This window comes from Anomaloglossus baeobatrachus, chromosome 1 (genome assembly GCF_048569485.1).
Source record: "Anomaloglossus baeobatrachus isolate aAnoBae1 chromosome 1, aAnoBae1.hap1, whole genome shotgun sequence".
NCBI classification, from domain to species: Eukaryota; Metazoa; Chordata; class Amphibia; order Anura; family Aromobatidae; genus Anomaloglossus; species Anomaloglossus baeobatrachus.
The window spans coordinates 724,408,665-724,428,648 of record NC_134353.1 but is presented as its reverse complement, the minus strand read 5'-3'; the positions used below and the strand labels follow the sequence as shown (position 1 = coordinate 724,428,648).

Here is a 19,984-nt window from a genome sequence, read left to right as displayed (position 1 = left end):
TGTAATTCTACAAGAAACATTCTTCTACACACAGAAGACTTTTGAGACCATTACAAGGGGTTATCCAGTTTAGACAGCCCATTTTCATCCACACGGGAGAAATATCTGGGCAGCAGATACAGTAGGTATCTACATGGGCGCTGTAACTACCCAGAACTGTTTCCTTTCTCTTCTTTACACTTGAGCTGTATGGCATCACACGGATGATTGTTAATATGATTGAACATAATAATACCAAATTTACTGAAATTACTCCTCAGCGCGAGTGTCAGGAGGGTTTATTTGTAGTAAAAATTGGAATGTATTAGGGATTTGTAGAAACCATTACTTAATATAATCTCATTATCAGGATACCTTTCCTTACAAGCAGAAGCCTATGTACAGGTTATTATCATATGGTTATCCCTTGAAATGGAGCATTATCATTAATACCATTATTTCGCTGGGTTTGCTATATACTCAATTTCCTAAACTTTCCCAAACTTTCTGTGAAGTTGCAGCTCCACTTTCACATCCTGCTCTTGTACATAATGCAGCTTTTTGACTGAGCTTTTGTCTATACACTTTTAGACTCTTGTAGAACAGAACAAGAGTACAGCATGATAGTATACAGAGCAGTTATACGTCTCTCTTCTAGCACTATTGTCTCCGGGAGGCTGGTGTTAGGACCCAGAACACAGCTTGTAACGTGAGGTTATAAATAGTGTTGTGGAATAGGACAAAGTTTGAGGAGTGAACATGACATCACTGAGGGCTTCTCCCCACCCTGGATTTGGTGGGATGGAGGTGAACACACATTGTCAGGGTCTGGACTCGCATTCTTCAGGATGAACAGTCCATGTACTGAGGGATAAGGGCTGAGTTCTTCTGGATTTACCTGCTGGGATCTCTCTGCCCATCAGAGAAGTGAGAAGTGGAGACTTTTATCACAGCAGAGTGAGACATGTCCCAGTCTGAGGTCTCTGCATCTCCTAGGGGCCAATGACTACTTAGTGCAATCACTTAGAGCAGTGCACAAAGTCACATCTGGGGGATATTACTTCTGAAGACCTGACACAAGGACTCCGTCATGGCGAGCTCACTGCATTTATTCCCTTGGATTACTTTTCTGGTGTTGAGACCATGTGGAAATCAGGTAAATATTTGGATCTACAACCTCTATCAGACAGGGTATGCCGTGACTTGTCGTTCTATCAAGCTAAAGCAACAGGCTAAATACTGCCAAGCACTTTGTTGCAAAAAGTTCACTTTCCTTATTCTCTCTTTTTTCTTTAACTCCTCAATTTCAGCTCACATGTGATTATTGTCATCCATTTCTTGGATGTTATGACTCTGCTGAAAACTATCACCTGTCAACATTTAGCCGTTAGATCAATATTTTGCTGTTTTGGTGATAGATAAGTGAAAATTGAACAAAAGTGTTATAACTTTGGTGTGAGCCCTATTTTTGGTGTGAAAAGCTGATGAAATGCATTTTATTAACAAAATAATATTTATTTAAATGATTGGTCTAGTAATGGTATAATAATAATAGTAATAATAATGATAATAATAATAATAATAATAATTTTAAAAAAGTATCAAGATTTCCAGCTCCATTATCCAGCTGCACCTACGTTTGTGGAAACAGAACATTTTTCGGCAGATGCTGATCCATTTATTCAGATCTGTCCTCATAGTCTTTCCTTTTATTCATATATTAATATAGATTTATGTCCAATATGTAAATTCACTAACTAGATTTTTCATGTGCTCCTTTAGTAAAATACGATTTTCTGACATTGCGTCTCATCTTCCCCCAGCTACATGGCATGGTGCGTACTCCATGGACAGTCCATGGGGCATAGTCTTACATCCATTTTTCCATTCCTTATGAACTTGTAAGAATAACTTCCCTATAACTAATTCTATGCAGAGGCACACAGAGATAGTGCATGTGACCATAGCAGTCCATGAATATCGAGATATGAGACCTGCACAGATACTTAGTATGGCAGTGTGCATATTCGTCATTCACGGTCTGAGTATAGAGCACGATTTCCAGACTGGCCTCAGGTCTCATGTCTAGTGATGAGTGAGTGCTACCATGCTCGGGAGCTCGGTACTTGTTAACAGAAGCTGGATGCTGGGATGGGAGCGAGTTGAGCACCTGAGTATAATGGGGGGACTCAACACTTCGCAGATAAATGCTCGAGTCCCCCTGACTTCCATTACACTTGGGTGCTTGAGTCATGCCAATCTGAGCATCCAACTGCCCTTAGCGAGCACCCGAGCATGGTAGTGCTCACTCATCACTACTAATGACCCAAAATCTATGGTCGTACGACATGCGCTGGACATAACATAGCCGTGCATATTGGTTTAGGGATCTTATAGTCTTCAAGTTTGGAAAATCAATACTTTGTCTCAGTTGTACAATGAATTCTTGGCAGTGTTTCTGGAAGGATATGCTCAGGAGACCTCCTACGACAGCTGTTGCAAACATTTTTCTGAACATGGCGCAGTCTGTACAATAACGGCTCTCAGTATTTAAAGGGAATCTGACACCAGGTTTTTGCTCCCCCATCTGAGAGCAGCATAATGTCGAGACAGAGACCCTGATTCCAACGATGTGTCACTTACTGAGCTGTTTGCTATCGTTTTGATAAAATCAATGTTTCCTCTGCTGCAGATCTAGCAGTTATACAGAGCTTATGAATATGCTGAACTACCTGACAGCATGCCAAGTGGTCCTCTAATGGTAATCTACTGCTGATTACATAGTGCTTGTATCAAACCTACACTAGGCAGCCCAGTAAGTGACACACCACTGGAATCAGGATCTCTACCCCTACATTCTGCTGCTCTCAGATTAGTTAGCAAAAACCTGGTGATAGATTCTCTTTAAGTTAATTCACAGGGTGCTCGTAGCGCCATAACTTTGCACTACTTTGTGACAATCACTCAACCTACTGATTAATGATCCCAAAAGCTAATTGAAAACAAAAATACTGAATTGAATATCACACTGCAGACATGTAATAAGTGATACACAGTCCTCACCAAAGGGTTTATCAGAAGAGTAGGATATACCCAGCTTCTCTTCTTTCCGAGCCGGGACTTCACTGTGCCTCTAAAAAAGTAGCACCATGTCTGCCAGCTCTAGCGTCCATCTATTCAGCCGCACAGCACATACTTGTTGTCATCTGCTCAGCACCAGGGTGAAGTCTGCTATTTGTGTGATTGTTTTTAGATTAGTGCTTCTCCGAGATAGATGATCTGGTGACAGGATCACAGTGCAAACATAAAGCATTAACTGCTATAATAGCCCATCATTACCTGCTTGTTAATTATCGGCAGCATGATTTACTATATGCCCCACTGTGCTACAGGATTGGGTTAACCCTTTCAATTTAAAAAAAAACCCTAAATGTTATTCTTGTCTCACGCTGACAGTTTTTTTTTTCTTTTCTTTCTGTAACTTTTTTTTCATTTACTTGTCTTTCTTTGACTGCTGCATTTGTTATCAGCTTTGTCCAATAGACATTAATGGGATTGGTGAGGTCGCTATAAATGATAACAGCTCGGATCACTATAGAAAGTTTGTTATCTATAATGAAAGTTATTTGATACTAGGTAGTCAGTTTGAGAAGAGTCAAAATCTATATTACAGCCCCCACCCTACGGTCGTATAGAACAGTGCTAAGATTGCTGTAGGGGTCTGTGGGAATGAAGTTTGGCACAGGAGGTCTGGGTGTTGCAGCCATGTTATGAATTCTAAGATACAACTTCAGTGCATTCACAAAATTAGATAATTGGCTAACGAGCTTTCATAAAAATGCTCAATCCCAATTTTCTAGCCTTGTAACTAGAGTTCAGAGACCACCTAACTATTCGTACTTGCTATACTCATAACGAGTACTGTCTAATACTCGCGTATTCATTACAAATAGCGTGTGCAATGCAAGTCAATGGGGAATACTCGCAAAGTAAAGAGTAAACCAAATGGTTCACTATTGACTACTCGTACGACTAGTGCGGAATTCAGGTTACTCGTTAATTTGCGAGATTTTCCCCATTGCCTTACATTGCACATGCTATTCAGAATGAATACGTGAGTATTAGACAGTACTCGTTATAAGTATAGCGAGTATGAATAGTAAGGTACTCGCTCAACTCAACTTGTAACCATGGATGTGATCACCCAACAAACAAGCAAAATGGGTGATCAGATCATTTATACTGGCAAAAAAAATTATCCTTATGCACAGTACATCGCCCCATGTAAATAGAGATTGTCTACCCATAACTTGGTAAAGTATAAACAATCATATTGATGATTGTTTTGTCACCAACTGTTCCCATCGATGAGTGCTGAGCAACTTGTGTACTCGTTAATCGTGCATTGACGGACTGGAATCGGCAACATCTAAATATACCATTAGTCTCAACAGTAAAATCTGTAACGGTAAGTTACTATGTGACGGGAGTGGCTTAGACACTCTCAGGCCCTAGGGTTTGTGTGTAACTGCTACCTGTGCACGTTTTATAATTACAACCATGTACATCAATGGCTCCCAACCCGGGGCTTGTGGGCCCATGATGTGTAGTTTGCGGCTCTCTGCCAGCTTCATGCATTGAAACCAGTTCTAATACAGATAAGAAAAGCCGGTCTCCAGATGGTTACATTTGTGAGTAGCCCCATACAGAAGAGCAGCTGTACACTGGAGATCAAAGTTAAAGAACAATGTTTGATCACTTGCTTTTTTCAGAATAATGTAATCTCCATTGATCAACATTTGAAGGTTTTTATGTAATGGGTGCACCATGCCACTAGAACAATGTTTTACAAAAGATCCAAAGTTTATTAACATAAAACCTTTATTTTACCCAAAATGTGATGATCATAATTAGAGAACAGCAATGACTGTAGCCAGCGTTGGACTGGCTACCGGAGGAATCTCCAGTAATGTCAGGCCTGGATTCAGGTACCTGCATTGCACTCTGGAGCTCTCACCTGAGCTCTGAAGTGCAGCCGAGACTGTACCGCAAGCGCCGAGTGATTGATTCCCCGGCGATTGCGGTTCAGTTCATGTCAGCTGCAGATGAGGGTCCTTGAGGGACCGGCCGCTGCGACTGAGGGACCCGGGTCTGCCCCCAATTCTCCTGTCGCCCCCTCCACTGCCCGTATCGGTTACTGCCGCTCCCCCGCTTGGTCTGCCGCACCCGACACTGATGGCGGAGTCCATCCCAGTTGCCCAGAAGGATCTGCCCCTAGAAGCAGCCCGCAGCCCGCTCCCTAGGAGGCCCCACTACTCCCGGATGCAACCGCACCCGAAGAGGTCCCGGCTCCGGCAGTCCGCCCGGCCAAGACGGAGGTGCCGGATACCCAGCGGCCCGCCCGGCAGGTAAAGCTGGCCGCTCCCCACACCCAGGCCTCGGCTGAGGCAGCGCAGGGTTGTCACTGCAGGGCAGCACCCCAGGCCACGACACAGCGGGGTTCCCAAAAGAAGGTGCCGATCGTAGTTGGCATGGGGAAACTCCGGCTGGGCCCGACCCGCGCACCCGAGGGGCACGTAGATGCCCCGTATTGGGAGCGGCAGCAGAGCCAGCTGGGCCGGGAAATTGAGGCCCGGGAGAAGAAGAGGGCTGAGGTCCTAGCCCACACGATTAAGGAAAAGGAGAACCTGCGGTGTGCCACCTTCCTTGTGCGAGGCCCGAGGTATGAGGGCCATGTCCGATGCTTTGACCCCGACAGGGGGTGGGGATTCCTGTTTGAGCCCGGCTTGGAGAAAGAAGTGTTTGTGTCCTGTCGGGATGTGTACCCCCACATGCCTATGGGCCACCCGGACCGTGACCTGATGCCCGGAGAGTTGGTCACGTACACCCGTCACTGTGGAGAGAGGGGCTGGTTTGCCCTGAGTGTGCAAAGAAGGGCACGGCATGAAGGCCCGGAGCACTCCCAGACCCCTCCCCCACCGTACAGCCCCGGAGTCACTGTGGAGGTGGAGTATGAAGTGGAGGATGAAAGTGCTGAAGATTAAGGTAGCGGATCCCCGTTGCCCCAAGGACAGTCCCTGTTGGGACCCCACCTGCAAGCCCCCGTTGGGACCTATGTTGTTAATGGTAGCGGACCAGCTACTGAAGCGCCCGTCCCTGTTGGAACTTTTGTTGCCCCTTTTGTGACATGAGAAATCATGAACACGGCTGAGAACTAGCAAGCCACCCAATAACTTTTGGGCTTGTAAATAATGCCCTTATTGCCCTTCCCACAACTGCCGGTCTCCGGAGAGGCTGATTGGAGGGAGGACCTGCAGCAGAGCAGGTGGGGTCCGGTCACCACAGGAACCGGTGACCATCCTCCGGATCACGGCTCCCCTGGACGTGGGGCCTCTGAGTGACTGCCGGGTGTGAAGCACCGTACCCGTTCCTGCTTGGGTTGCCTGGCGAAGTTCCTGATCCGGACTGGGGAAAAGGGGTGCTGCCCACTTCTTAGGGGCAGCATCAAGGCTAGGTTGCTTGGGTGGGAAAGCGGAAGGACATGGACCCATTATTAAAAATGTTTGCAATGTTAAAAGTAATGTGCCTCCCGTAAGGGAAGAAAAAAGAAAAACCCACATATTCTTGAAAATGTAAATATGTTATTATAAATGTACATGTGCTTATTATCTTTTGCAGTTTTACAACAAAAATAAACCAGTGATGGACGGGCAGCCCGCGGACGGTCTGCATTAAACCAAGGGGGAATGTGACGCCCTGGACTATCCAGGTCGTCCCAGGTAGTCACACACAACACCACACCCCCCTTCCCAGTTAGGTAACATCAGTCAAACTTGAAAGCCTTGTCAACACCCTCCAGGTTTGATGTCCACACCAGGGGGGGTGGAGCTAGGCGGTTGGGTCCACCCACCGAGGAGTTCACAGGCCTGGAGGCGGGAACCCAAGGATTGTAGTCGGCTCTAGCTCAGGCTCTGGAAGAGTCAAGTTCAAGTTAACGGGGAGTCCTATGTCCAGTCTGCCCAGAGACTACTAGGTGGCTGGGTCGTAGCCCAGTCGCCACTGGCAAGGAGGCAGACGGTAGTGGCTGCCTGCAGGAGACCGGGAAAATGACTGGCGGAACCGTAAGGGAGCGGGACAGGGTAGTGGCCCGCCGGAACCGAACCGAGGAGCCAATTGGATACCGGAGCACCAGGCAGGGTACTCAGACCCCGAACTAGGCTAGAAGCCACCACCATAGTCAAATTAACTGATTGCGGTCTGGACCTCAGGGGTCCCGATTGAAGGCAACAGCCCAACCATTCTGGATAAGTGCAACCGCCAAGGGCAAGAGATCCAAATGACCAGCGTCTGCGGGCAAATGGGCTCCTACGACAGATGCACGTCGGGAAGCGGACTACCGGTGTTTAGGCACAGGATTCAAGATTCACACACAGAGGTGCAGGAGAAAGGCGGGCACCACCAACCTAATCTGGGAAAAGCTGCAGCCGGCTGCGGGCCCCGTTCATCACTCCATTTGGTTTACCAGTGACTCCAGTGTCTTGTGTCAGAGTCAGTACACCTTTGCCATCAGGCACCGCGCCGCGCTGCACCGCAACAGTATACCCTGCACCCGGGTCTCGACCCGCCGGACCTCGGGACCAACATCCCCTACCCACAGAGGGGTCAACACCTAGCTGCGCTACTACACCGCTCCCGGGGGTCCCCACACCTTCACTGCAGCGGTGGTGTCTACAATCACCACAACCTGTGGGTGGCGTCACGAACTATCATTTCAAACCAAACACCCAAATCCCTGCGTTTAGCGCCAACTCCCTTGCAGAGCGACGTGACCCCCGGATCAGTGAGAGGCTCGAGCCACCACCTGCAGTACGAGCACGGATCCGAGAGGCTCGTTGGTCGCAGCCGAGCCCGCGGGGTGGTACAGATGCAATAGTATGTTGTGTGTGCCTGTTACAAGATTACTAAATGGGGGTAAGGTGGGAAACCCTGTATGTAATTACACTGTCTCCGTGTGATTTCTGCAGGGGCTATGTGCGTCACGTGTCACTATTGTGGTGGAGGGGGGTCATATGCGACTGTAACTATTCAGGGGGCTCTCAATGTAGCTTATAACCCCCTCTTAGTGCTGTATATTGCTTTAAAGATAAGGAAGGTGAAAGCTGGGATTGTGGATTTTGAATATGGAACTGTGACTTGAATTTCTATAGACCCATTTCTAAGAGAAATGTTCTTAGAAAAAGTATTTTCACAGTTATAGAAAGTTTTAAATACACCAAAAGATTTTGCTATATCTTTTATGATTGAAAAGGAATAAGGAAACATAAAGGAAAGACTAATACTTTTTTTATTTGCTGGATCCACTTCTATCTTTGGCTAAAAAAGTCCTTCAAAACTTGTAGTGGTGTTTATTAAAAAATGCCCCTTGTAAAACCAGCTAAATAGTTTCTTTCACATACCTGATCGGTGTTGCCCTCATAGTGCCCTTCCTATGTTGACGGATATAAATCTCTAATAAACATAAAACCCTGAATTACCTACTTTATTTAGGTTATTAAACCTCCAGTCAGTGCCCCCGTACATTGAAGGTCAGGGAACTCAATGCAAAATCTCTAAAAGGACCCCCAACTATACCGGGCTGTAATAATATTGGGCTTTTATAATTTCTTGACGAGAAATTGAGGTTCTCCGAGAAAAGCTGTGTTCAGCGTTTCTACTGACATATGGATTAACAAGTAAACTACAGCAGTAAATGTCTATCTGATGTTTGCTTGGAATTACAGTATTTATCTATTGTGACAATTTGGTGGCAAATCAGCATGAAACAAATGCTTCCTTAAGGGTTAGATTGTTGGCACAAGATGGAGTTTAACTTTAATCTAGTCAATTAGGTTCCAATGTGGATGCATTGAGACTTATAAACTTCACACACTGCAAAGAAAGTCACATTACAAAAAAAATACATTTGTGAAGATAACCAGGACCTCGGGCAGTTGAAGCTATGTGGACCCCTCTCCCAGTCACCTGATGTGTAATATGATGAATATAGAGGGGCTCTGATGAACATTTGGAAGATGACAAGGAGCAGAGAGCGGCGTGTTATATTGTTTTCATAGTGGACAGTGGCAAGCTATGTATATTCATTACAAGTCCCCGACCTGTGTCCACCGAAATAGGTGTCTGCAAATGGAGAATCGGGTTTTGCTCCTTATGCTATGTCATGTGTGGTGTCCCTGAGACTTCAGTCGCCACAGAGTATTGCACCTTATTTTAGGTGCGATATTCGCCTCGGGTAAGGAGGGGGTTAATCACTGGTGTTCCACATTCTCATTTTCCATAAAGCTTAGGACCCTTCTCTCAAGGGGGGATGGCTCAGGGTAGGCAGGGGGGGTGGCCATCATGAGTCATGGGACTTCCCCAATCAACGAAGCTAGCCACCTGGGAGGGGGGGTTCCACTTGAGGTAGACATAGGAGCACACTGATACAATTGTCGGTCAGTCTACCCGGGACACCAGTTCTTGGATATGACATCACCTCCTCTTTCTTCTCTTCATGGGGCCTGGGGCTTGAAGCGGAACATTCGGTCCAGGTGCCTCACAGTTGGAAGGGCAACTCTGAAAAAGGACTTTCTTCTATCAAACACCGGTGACTTCTCCTAACTTATCCGGGGTTGACGGAGCCCATCACAGCAGGTGATCAGTACTATCCAGGCGAGCGGCACAGCACAAAGATTGAGTAGAGACACCTGGAAGCGCAGCATCTGACTCGGACTCTTATTACCGTCACCGCCTCCCCGCGCCTCGGCGCTCAAATGCCATCACTACTCCCCTCATCATCCTCCCTGGGGCCTGCTCCACCCGTGGGGAGCAATACCATCTCTGGCTGCTACTACCATCCGCCCCGGAGGACAGCAACAGGAGCGGTGGCTAAATCCCTGGCCGTATACCACAAGTGGTGTCACGACATTCATCCTACTACTATCCCCATCATCTTCCTTCCTTATTGGTGTACACCTTGGACAGGCAACCGTGACATCTTGGATCATCACACCAGCCCGGTGATGAGTAATGTACCCCCTGGGTGCTACATTTTTGGCGTCACAAACAGGATACCATGCCTAGGCCAAAAACCTGGGTACTGTGCGCCTTACTGGACTGTATTAAATATTTTGCTTAAAAAGGATAGTCGCCATTAATTATTTTACGTGGGAACAAGAAGGGGTGTGTCATCATGGGCGGTACTCGTAAAGAGCGTGAAAGCATGGAAGGAGCCCAGAAAGAGCGCCAAAGCGAGCCCCACTACCAGCAGTTGACAGGAAACTCGAGGCTGGTACAGACATGTCCACAGAAGGGAGAGACCAAACTGTCCCTGTTGCCAGACCTGCAGCAATGGCAACAGCACCAGCTCCAGCACTACCATTCACCATGCCGTAACTTCCAGGGACTACGTGGCTCCCCCAGGTTTCCGGTGAGGCATATACCCTGGCTGATTTCAAGGAAAGACTTTACAGCTTATACCAGGTATACCCTCTGACAAATGGACAGAAAGCTTGTATTCTCATCAGTCAATTGACCGGGCTAGCCCGACGTGAAGTCGAATCCTAGCCGGAGACTGATAAAAGAGGTGTAAAGGACATTTTGGCTAAACTCAAGGACACCTTTGAAATCCGTACAGCAGCTGAGATAAAAATGCGGTTCTACGGATATAAGCAAAAGATGCAAGAAAGTATTCGGGACTATGCTTTAAATCTTGAGTAGGCAATGAAAGCAGTTCAGCAGGTGGACCCGGAGGAGGGGAAAGACGTGAATCACCTGCTGACTGACCAATTCATCGAGGGGCTTCTGTAAAATACCCACCGGACCCAGATGCGCATTGTGTTCATGCAAAATCCTGATCTCAGTTTCGCAGAGTTCAAAGATCTGGCCATCCGAGCACTGCGCAAACCGGATAATGGCGGTGTTGTCTTAAAGCAACCGGGATTACAACCAACTACCTCAGTGCGAAGTGGGAGCTAAGGAACAGACTGCAGGTGGAAACTCCAATGATGAACTGCGGCTCCGTATGTTGGAACTGATTAAAGGTATGGCCACTTTAACCAAAGCCGTGCAATGCAGGCAGGGGACTCTGCCACCTGTAAAGATTGAACATGATGCATGATGATACTGCTGACCTGTAACTGTTGAAAATGTTTGAAACTGTTTACTATTGATGCCTCCCATAATGGAAAGAATGATATGTTATTTGTTTAATGCATGCAAAAATATTGCGGTGTACTAATCTTGTTTAGTTGCAGCCCGGGAGTGCTGCCATTTGCTGTGGGGGAATGTGATGCCCATGAGGCTTCAGTTACCACAGAGTATTGCACCTTATTATAGGTGCGATATTCACCTCAGGTAAGGAGGAAGTTAATCACCGGTGTTCTACATTCACACTTCCCTTAAAGCTTAGGAGCCTTCTCCCAAGGGGAGATGGCTCAGGGTAGGCAGGGGGTGGCCATCATGAGTCATGGTACTTCCCTGGTCACTGTAGCCAGCCACCTGTGGGCAGGTTCTACTTGGGGTAGAAGTAGGAGCACACTGATACAATTGTCAGTCAGTCTACCCGGGACACCAGTTCTAGGACACGACACCACCCCCTCTTTCTTCTCTTCTCTTCAAGGGGCCCGGGGCTTGGAGTGGAACGCTCGGCCCAGGTGCCTCACAGTTGGAAGGGCAACTCTGAAAAAGGACTTTCTTCTTCTTTCGAACACCGGTGCCTTCTCCTAACGTATCTGGGGTTGACGGAGCCCATCACAGCGGGTGACCAGTACTATCCGGGTGAGCGGCACAGCACAAAGAGTGAGTAAAGACACCTGGAAGCGCAGCATCTGACTCGGACTCTTATTACTGGCATCGCCGCCCTGTGCCTCGGTGCTCAAACATCATCACTACTCCCCTCATCATCCTCCTCGGGGCCCGCTCCACCTGTGGGGAGCGGTACTACCTCTGGCTACTAGTACCATCTGGAGGATAGCGACAGCAGCGGCGGCTAAATCCTTGGCCGCATACCACAAGGTGGCATCATGACATTCATCCTACTACTACACCCACCATCTCTCCTCCTAATTGATACACCTTGGGGCACGAAGCCGGGTAGGCCACCGCAACATCCCAGATCATCACACCAGCCCAGTAACGAGCAACGCAGTTACGAGAAAACCCCTGCCACCTGGGTGCTACACATGTGGCAAGGCACATTATCTCATACAGACATCTGCCGTCCATGTACAGCACAAGTTGGTAGAGGGTGTATAGAGTTGGTTGAGCCCGCCCTGTGCCTGGCAGGTAATGGCTGTGACTCACATCCTGGAGCTGCCTCTAACAGCCACATGTCTACCAGTGCTTCGCCTGCGAGTGTTTGCCTGTTAAATGCCACTGTGAATCTCTGACAGCGGCATTAACAGCATGGCAGCTTGGGGGCATCATTCCATATGGGTTGACAGCCAGGCCTTTGTGGTTATCATCATGCCCATCATTGTAGGGCATCATCAATTCTATACGAATCAACACCTTGCATACAGAAATGCTATGATATGAAACCCATGAGCCCCCAAAACATTGAATGCTGGTCACGCATATGGCGCTCATTTAACTTTGATGCTCAAAGTGGCCACCATCAGCTACAATGCACATCTGGACTCTGGACAGCATACTGTATCTTGCTGCACGTTGTGCAATATGGTAGGTGGCACATTTGCACAAGCATCTGTGATACGTCGTCGTAGGTCCTGCAATGTTGGTGGAGGGGTCGCATACATCTGCTGTTTGATGTGACCTCACAGAAAGAAGTCCAATGGGGTCAGGTCAGGTGAGCGTGGAGGCCACTCCACGCAGCCACCATACCCAATGACTTGTAGGAAGGTCTCCATGAGGTATCGCTTCACGTCCGCAGCCTTGTGAGTTTTACACGTTCTAATCATAGCATTTCTGTATGCAAGGTGTTGATTCGTATTGAATTGATGATGCCCTACAACTTTGTAATTCACTTTTTTTCTCTCTCTCATTCCGTTTTCGAGATAAAAATGCTAACTGCATTATTTTCCACCAGGTGGTGCAATAGGTGGTTTCATTGCGTAGCGCAAGGCTACTTTACTATACCTAGACACCACTGCTATGCCTATAGCTGCCGCTGTTCTCAAGTTAATGGCGCTGGACAGGATATGGGTGGACACACTGTATGGTAGAATAATAAATACAATAAAAAAGTTAAAAAACATGGAGAAAATAAAAAAACACATTTGAATCATCTCCCTTTTCCCCAATTAAAAATAAAGATAATAAACAGATATGTGGTTTTGCCGTATCCATAAAAGTCCGATATATAAAAATGTAAAAATAATTAACCTGATCGGTAAACACATTAAACAGAAAAAAATTAAAAACCCTTAAGCTGCATTTTTTTGGGTTGCCACAACACTGCAAAAAAAATACTGCATGAAGAGATCAAAATGTCATACCTATACTAAAATGGTATAAAATAATGTTGTCTCACGTCATAAAAGATAAGCTCTCACACAGCTTCGTCGACCAAACAAGGAAAATGTTACAGATCTCAGAAAATGACAACACAATAACATTTTTATTTTTGTCTTACAAATGTCTGATTTTTTTTGGCTCTACTAAATTAATAATAAATATTAGAAATATGGCTATGAGAGCACAAACTAGTTTTTTCAATCAGGTAACTGCTATAGTTTGACATCAGAGGTGAGTTAAAGGGAGTTTTTCAACCTTAGGAATTTTCTAAACTACAAAAGATGTGATAAAATATCAAAGTAATCAATAAGGAACAAACACACGAACCTATTTACACATGAACCTGTTTACACACAACACTGTGTGAATGGCTCCAATGAACCCTATTGGTCAATGTGATGTCTGTTTTAAAAATCTGGATGACAAAAACAAATGTGTGAATGCAGCCCTAATGGCACCATGGCTCCAGTGCTACCAACTTGATTTGTTATGGACGGACAATAGTTTTTAAGGACACATTGGAAAACCATAATAAATCATTAGAATTATAAGTGATCCATGTCTACAGCCCATAATGCTGATAAGATATCAGCTGCATTCACTGTAATCTGTAAAATGATGATAATTACAATCAAAATAATCTGTATTTGTTTCTTTAGCTTCAAAAAAATCACGGACACAGTAAAAAAGTGCCCTATTTTTATGGACTGTCCTGAAATTTCTGAACTGTTGGCAGCCCAGTTTAGCTCACATTACTGTATAGTAGGCATAAACTGCTAATAAAAGCAGACTAAATTGTTCACTCAAACATTTCTGGTCCAACAATTAAAGAGGTAAGCTACTACTTTAACATTGATGGCCTATTCTTAGAATAGGCCATAAATGTTGATCAGCTGGGGTCTAACAACCAGCACCCCCACCAATCAGCTATTCTCAGAGTGCCGGGTACTGCACGTCCGCCTCCCGTTCAAATCAATAAGAGCTGGATGTGCAGTCCCTGGCCTCTGTCAGAAGATGGAGCAGGTCAAGAACTGAACTTTCCCGGCTGCCTGCTGCCGAAGCCATCTGATCGGCAGGGGTATGGGTGTCAGACCCAGACTGATCATACATTGATGACCTATCCTAAGGAAAAGCCATCAACGTTATAGTAGAGGCCAAAGTCTTTAACCCCTTTACAACCTAGGACCTACCTATATGTTCTAGATCATATCTGTCTCTTTAATGTGGGCTCAGACGCCGAGCCCACATTATTCCCCACACATGTCTGCTGATCTGATCAGCAGGCATATGCAGCTAACAGGCACGGGTGGATCCATCCTCGCCTGTTAACTACTTAGATCACACTATCACTGTCATGGAGGGCCAATAGGTTGTCATTATGGTAGTCAATAAGTTGTCAGGTTGTCAGCTAATGACCCCTGTCGTTATCATGACTCATTCACTTCCTTACGCCAGTGTGACTCTGCCCTAATATATGAACTGCATATTTAACAGATTTCCAACTTTTAATTGTCACACACATACATGCTTAACCCCCTAACAACCTGTCATGTATATTTTTTTCACAGGTTGCTATGGAATGTGGAGCAGGCTGAGGAGCTGAGGTTGCTTCATACGTGGCAGGTGCAGGCTGTGTTACACAGCTGTAAATAACAGCAGCGGTTGGAGCTGGGCTCCACATCTTGTTAATAACTATTTAAAAGCTGTTGTCAATTACTGACACCATAATTTAAAGCATAACCATCATTTTAATTTTTAGTTTATAAATAGATAATACACATGAAAATATGCAACTTTGCAATATATCTTATCCGACAAATCTGCTTCTTCTTCTGCCAGAATTGATCAATCATTATCAAAATTCTCAATTCTGTGGTAAGATCTGTATTCAGTGAAGACTTTCCCATTACTGAGAAAGAAGATGGCAGCTGTTACTGATGAGCCCCCTGGACATACAATGAATAAAATGCAAGTTATACTGAAACTTTTCAAGCAAAATATCTATCAATCTGATCAGCTCCTCCTGCTCTATAATACTGTGCCTGCAGATTAGATACCATATTAAACATGACAAATTCTCTTTAAATAATTCTGCATAATTTATGAGTTTAGTGTATTTATTTTGGGAGGGAAAAAAAATCACCAAACACATCAGCATACATAGTAGCCTGTCGGTCACTGGGAGGAGGGCATAGTGCGAGAGCGGTGGGTGAGGCAAGCGCTCCTCTAATTAATACATTGAACACAAACTATGGGCCCAATTAATTAAGATTAAGATTAAGTATGAGCGGATCCATGGATTTTATAGTTAAAAGTTTGGTTTGGTACACGGACTTGATCTGAACTTGAGCCTGGACCCCAAACCCCATAGAAGTCATTGGGACCTGAACTTTGGTGTTGTAAAATATTCGTAGTAAAGGCTATGGGGCTGCAGAAAAAAAGAAAAATGGGGGTAAGAGCACGGCAATTGCCCTGCGAATATGGATAGGGAATAAATAGTTTTAAAAAACAACACGGGGTCCCTCATATTTTTGATAACCAGTCAATGTAAAACAGACAACAGTGGCTGCAGTCCTCAGCTGTCTGCTTTACCTTGGCTGGTTATCAAAACTATAGGGAACCCCACACCATTTTTTATTATTTATTTCTAAACAAATTAATTTAAAAAATTGGTGTGCTGTCTTCCATATTTTAGATAACCAGCCAAGGCAGACAGCTGGAGGATGGTATTATCAGGCTGGGAAGGCCCATGTTTATATGGCTCTTCCAAGCCTAAAAATAGCAGCCCACAGCTGCCCCAGAAGTGGCACATCCATTAGATGCACCAATTCTGGTGCTACGCCCTAGCTCTTCCTGATTGCTCTGGTGTGGTATCAATTTGGACAGTGGTTTATGTTGTTGATGTCAACTGTGTAATGTCATCTGGCGTCAAAACCTGGTGTTAGTAATGGAGAGGCAGTTATCAGGCACCCCCATTACTAACCCAGTAAGTGTAAAGTAAAAAAAAACCACACACACAGGAATTTTTTTTTTTATTGTAATAAAAACTCCCCTACACGCCATTATTAATTAAAAGAAATCCTCAAAGTAACTGCATAATTCAATGGTGTAAAGTCCCACAAAGTCCATTGAATCCTATGGAGCCTCATTCTCAGAACTAAACACTGTAGAACATTTGTGATATGGAATTTCTCTGTTCTGTGAGAAGTTCGAGCACCGGACACTAGGTGTCCAGTATCAATCGTGAACTTGATCTTGAAATTTTGAAAAATTTGTGGCAAATTTGAAACTATTTTTTTTAAAATTTACTCCAGTCCCATCCAGCCCTGAAAAAATAGGCAAAATTTGGGCAGCCTAGGGCTTGGCAAAGTTCACCAGGCAAGTTCAGTAAAATTTATGGCATCTTAGTGGAATAAATTTCACCAGAATTTTACTACAGTCCCTAATTTCTGGTGGAAGAGCATGGCACTTTTAAGATATGCCCAGTTTATTCATGAATTATCCACATCTTACTCCAGTAGTGCTTTTGTAACACCCCACAGGGCCTCGGGGGATACTCGTCACCAGGCCAGTGGTTTTTGTGGGTTTGCTGTGACTGACCCGACTCTGTGCCGCTGTCGGCTACATGTAAAAACAAACAAACAGGTGACCGGTGTAAAGGGGAATGGAAGGAGGGTGAAGGATCCCTGGGAAGCATGTCACCGGTTGCAGCGGTGACTGGGGTCTCGGCCTCCCCCGCCGCCGACCCTTCCTGCGACTTTTACTCTTCCAGGAGCGGTGTTGGATGGGAATGGGGGATGCTTTGCAGAGCCACCCGTGGTGTGCGGCCAGGCATTAGCTGCCGCTGTGAAATGTTGCTCTCCTCCAGGGCTAATGTTAACGCAGCTCAGATAGTCCAGCTCCCCACAGGTGTAGCGAGCCAAAGGGAGGATGAGGGCAGTGGGGACGGCTGATGGCGCCGAAGCGCGGGGCGTCTGCGCTGGCAATTAAAAGAACGACACCAGGGCTGCGGTTCAAAATTCTTTTTACTCACACTTCTTAAGATGCCTCAGAGGTGCTGCTCTCTGCCGCGATGGGTCTCAGCCGGTCCCAGGTAAATCAGAAGCAATCACCAGTGTCTGTGGAGTGTGAGACTTCCCTTTTTTGTGCTTGGTTGTGGTTCCCCGTGGCTTGAAGCAGTTTGGGGACCCCGGTATCTCTGTTAAGCGTGCCGTCTCATATTAAGGTGGTGCGGATCCTTGCCGTGGGGCCTGGCTACAATCCTAACCCTGGATCCTATGTGTCCTTGTGCTCCTGGAAAATGGGTAGTGGGCGATGGGACTTGGAATCCCCATCCCCTGCAGATTCTGGCAGACAACATAGAGTATAATCTGCCCTAGGGCTTCTGCACCCTGTCAGCGCTGGCACTGTGGGAGCGGTTAGGCTCGACTTCCAGCCACCATGTTCTCCTCTGTCTCACCATCTCCACCGGTTGCCTCTCACCCTCTTCCAGTCGGCCCGGTTCTAGCTCAGTGTGGTGTCATGGTCCCTGGTCCTGGGACTAATTCCACCAGCCTCCTGTCCCCAGGACCAGTCTCCTTTAGCTCTGCTCAGGCTTTCAGGTCTCTTCTGTATCTCTGACTGATCTGACTAGAAACTGTTTGTTTTTGCTCACTTCCTCTGCCCCCACCCTTGGGATGACTAATTGGTGGTTGCCTCAGCAACCAGGAATTCCCCAGACTGTCTGGCTTCCTGTGTAACTGTCTGACTCACTGACTGGATTTTGTGTAAGTGAAACAAACACCAGTGGTATGGCTCCTTCATCACCCGGGTAAAGCATTGCATGTTAAGTCAGATACAATACCCCGTGGCGACTGAGCCTGAGGGACACCACACCTATATCATGATTGGAACACCAGTCTTAATGAACTGAGCCCTATATGTCTGGTGTATTATCTGATTGTTCCTATTAGCCAGATGGCACAATAATTTTTTGCTGTTTTGGATAATAAAAGAGCAATTCTGTACCCATCCTAGCCTTTATTACTATTATTGTTAGGTTTGAATGAGTCATTATTGACCAATCAGGCATAATATAAATGTTAGATACATATAAGCCTATCAGCTGGTAATCTGTTCTCAGCTTCATTTTTGGTTTCAAACGAGTGACAATACTTACTTTCTTCCTAATGGGAACTTTTCTCCAAATCTTCCATGTTGAACTGTATACAACATTTAATAGTGGATGCAGAGAGGAATAAAGTTTTTCTTTTAATTTTGCCTCTCCGTTACAAAGATATTAGCAATCAACTATTTGGTACATAATGAGTTAACTTTAGTTAATTCCAAGTGGGAGTTATCAGATAGTTTTCACTGGGGTTGTGCAGGGTGGCCAACTTGACTTTTTATTTTCTTCTGGACAGCTTATCAAAAAATCACGGACAGACAATTTTTTTTATGGACACATTTGAAAACCATAATAAATCACTATGATTAAAAGTGATCCATGTCTACAGCCCATAATACTGATGAAGCTATCAACTGCATTCACTGTGAATTGTAAAATAATTTTAATTACAGTCCAAATAATCACTATACATTTCTTCAGCCTCAAAAAGTGCCCTATTTTTATGGACTGTCCTGCAATTTCTGGATGGTTGGCAACCCAGGGGTTATGTACTTCTACCTTCTGCATGGCACTGACCAATCAAAGCAGGCAGCAATATAGAGGTGCAGAAGGACCTGTGGTGATGTCATCAGGGTCATATGACCTGGGTCCACTCATGCTGCCAGCAAGAGTGTGCAAAAGTTCAACACATATCACAGGAAAAAGCAGTCTTAGGGTAAGTTCACACAGTGCGATTTCCACGGCGTTTTTGCACAGTTTTTGGGTGCATTTTTGCTCAGAAAACTGCATGACTTTGTTTCCCCAGCAAAGTCTATGAGTTTTCATTTTTGCTGTCTGCACACAGCGTTTTTTTTCAGCTGCATTTTTGTGGTGCCACAAAAACGCAGCATGTCAATTATTCCCACGTTTTTCACTGCGCTTTTCATCCATTGAGTGCAATGGGATGTTGAAAGACGCAATGAGAAACGCAAATAGGTGCGTTTTGGTGCGTTTTAGTGCGTTTCTAAGACCAAAAACGCAGCTATAAACGCAGGAGGTGGGTAGTAAAGTGACATGTACAGGAAGAGGATTCCTTCTGTCAGGAAACACAGAAGCGTGAATCCTCCCGGTACCGTCACCGCCGGTTCCACCTCCAGTCCTGGGCATGTATGCTGCCGTGCGGCGTCATGTACGGGCAGGAGGTGGTAGCGGTTGCGAAATCAAAAGTGAACAGTAGAAAAAAAAAATGTCATACTCACCTGTCTGCAGACTCCCGGTGCCATGCCTGCTCCCATCTCCTCCCGGTACCGCCGCTCCGGCTGTGTGCAGTCTCCCCGGGTATGTATGCCTGCAGGATGCAGGACCTGGCGATGGATCACCTGATGCAGTCACCTGACGCGTCAGCTG

The 19,984-nt window shown here is 45.7% G+C and overlaps 1 protein-coding gene across 2 annotated transcripts in view; it reads left to right on the top strand.

Moving 5' to 3' along the window:
* The first annotated feature begins 815 nt into the window (after positions 1-815).
* The window catches only part of ADGRD1 (adhesion G protein-coupled receptor D1), a 1,069,475-nt gene continuing 1,050,306 nt past the window's right edge, over positions 816-19,984 (top strand). For both annotated transcript variants that reach the window (XM_075341810.1, XM_075341809.1), the window contains exon 1: positions 816-1,135. In XM_075341810.1, the coding sequence (XP_075197925.1) occupies positions 1,070-1,135 (66 nt within the window). In that variant the 5' untranslated portion in view covers positions 816-1,069. The remainder of the gene's footprint in view (positions 1,136-19,984) is intronic.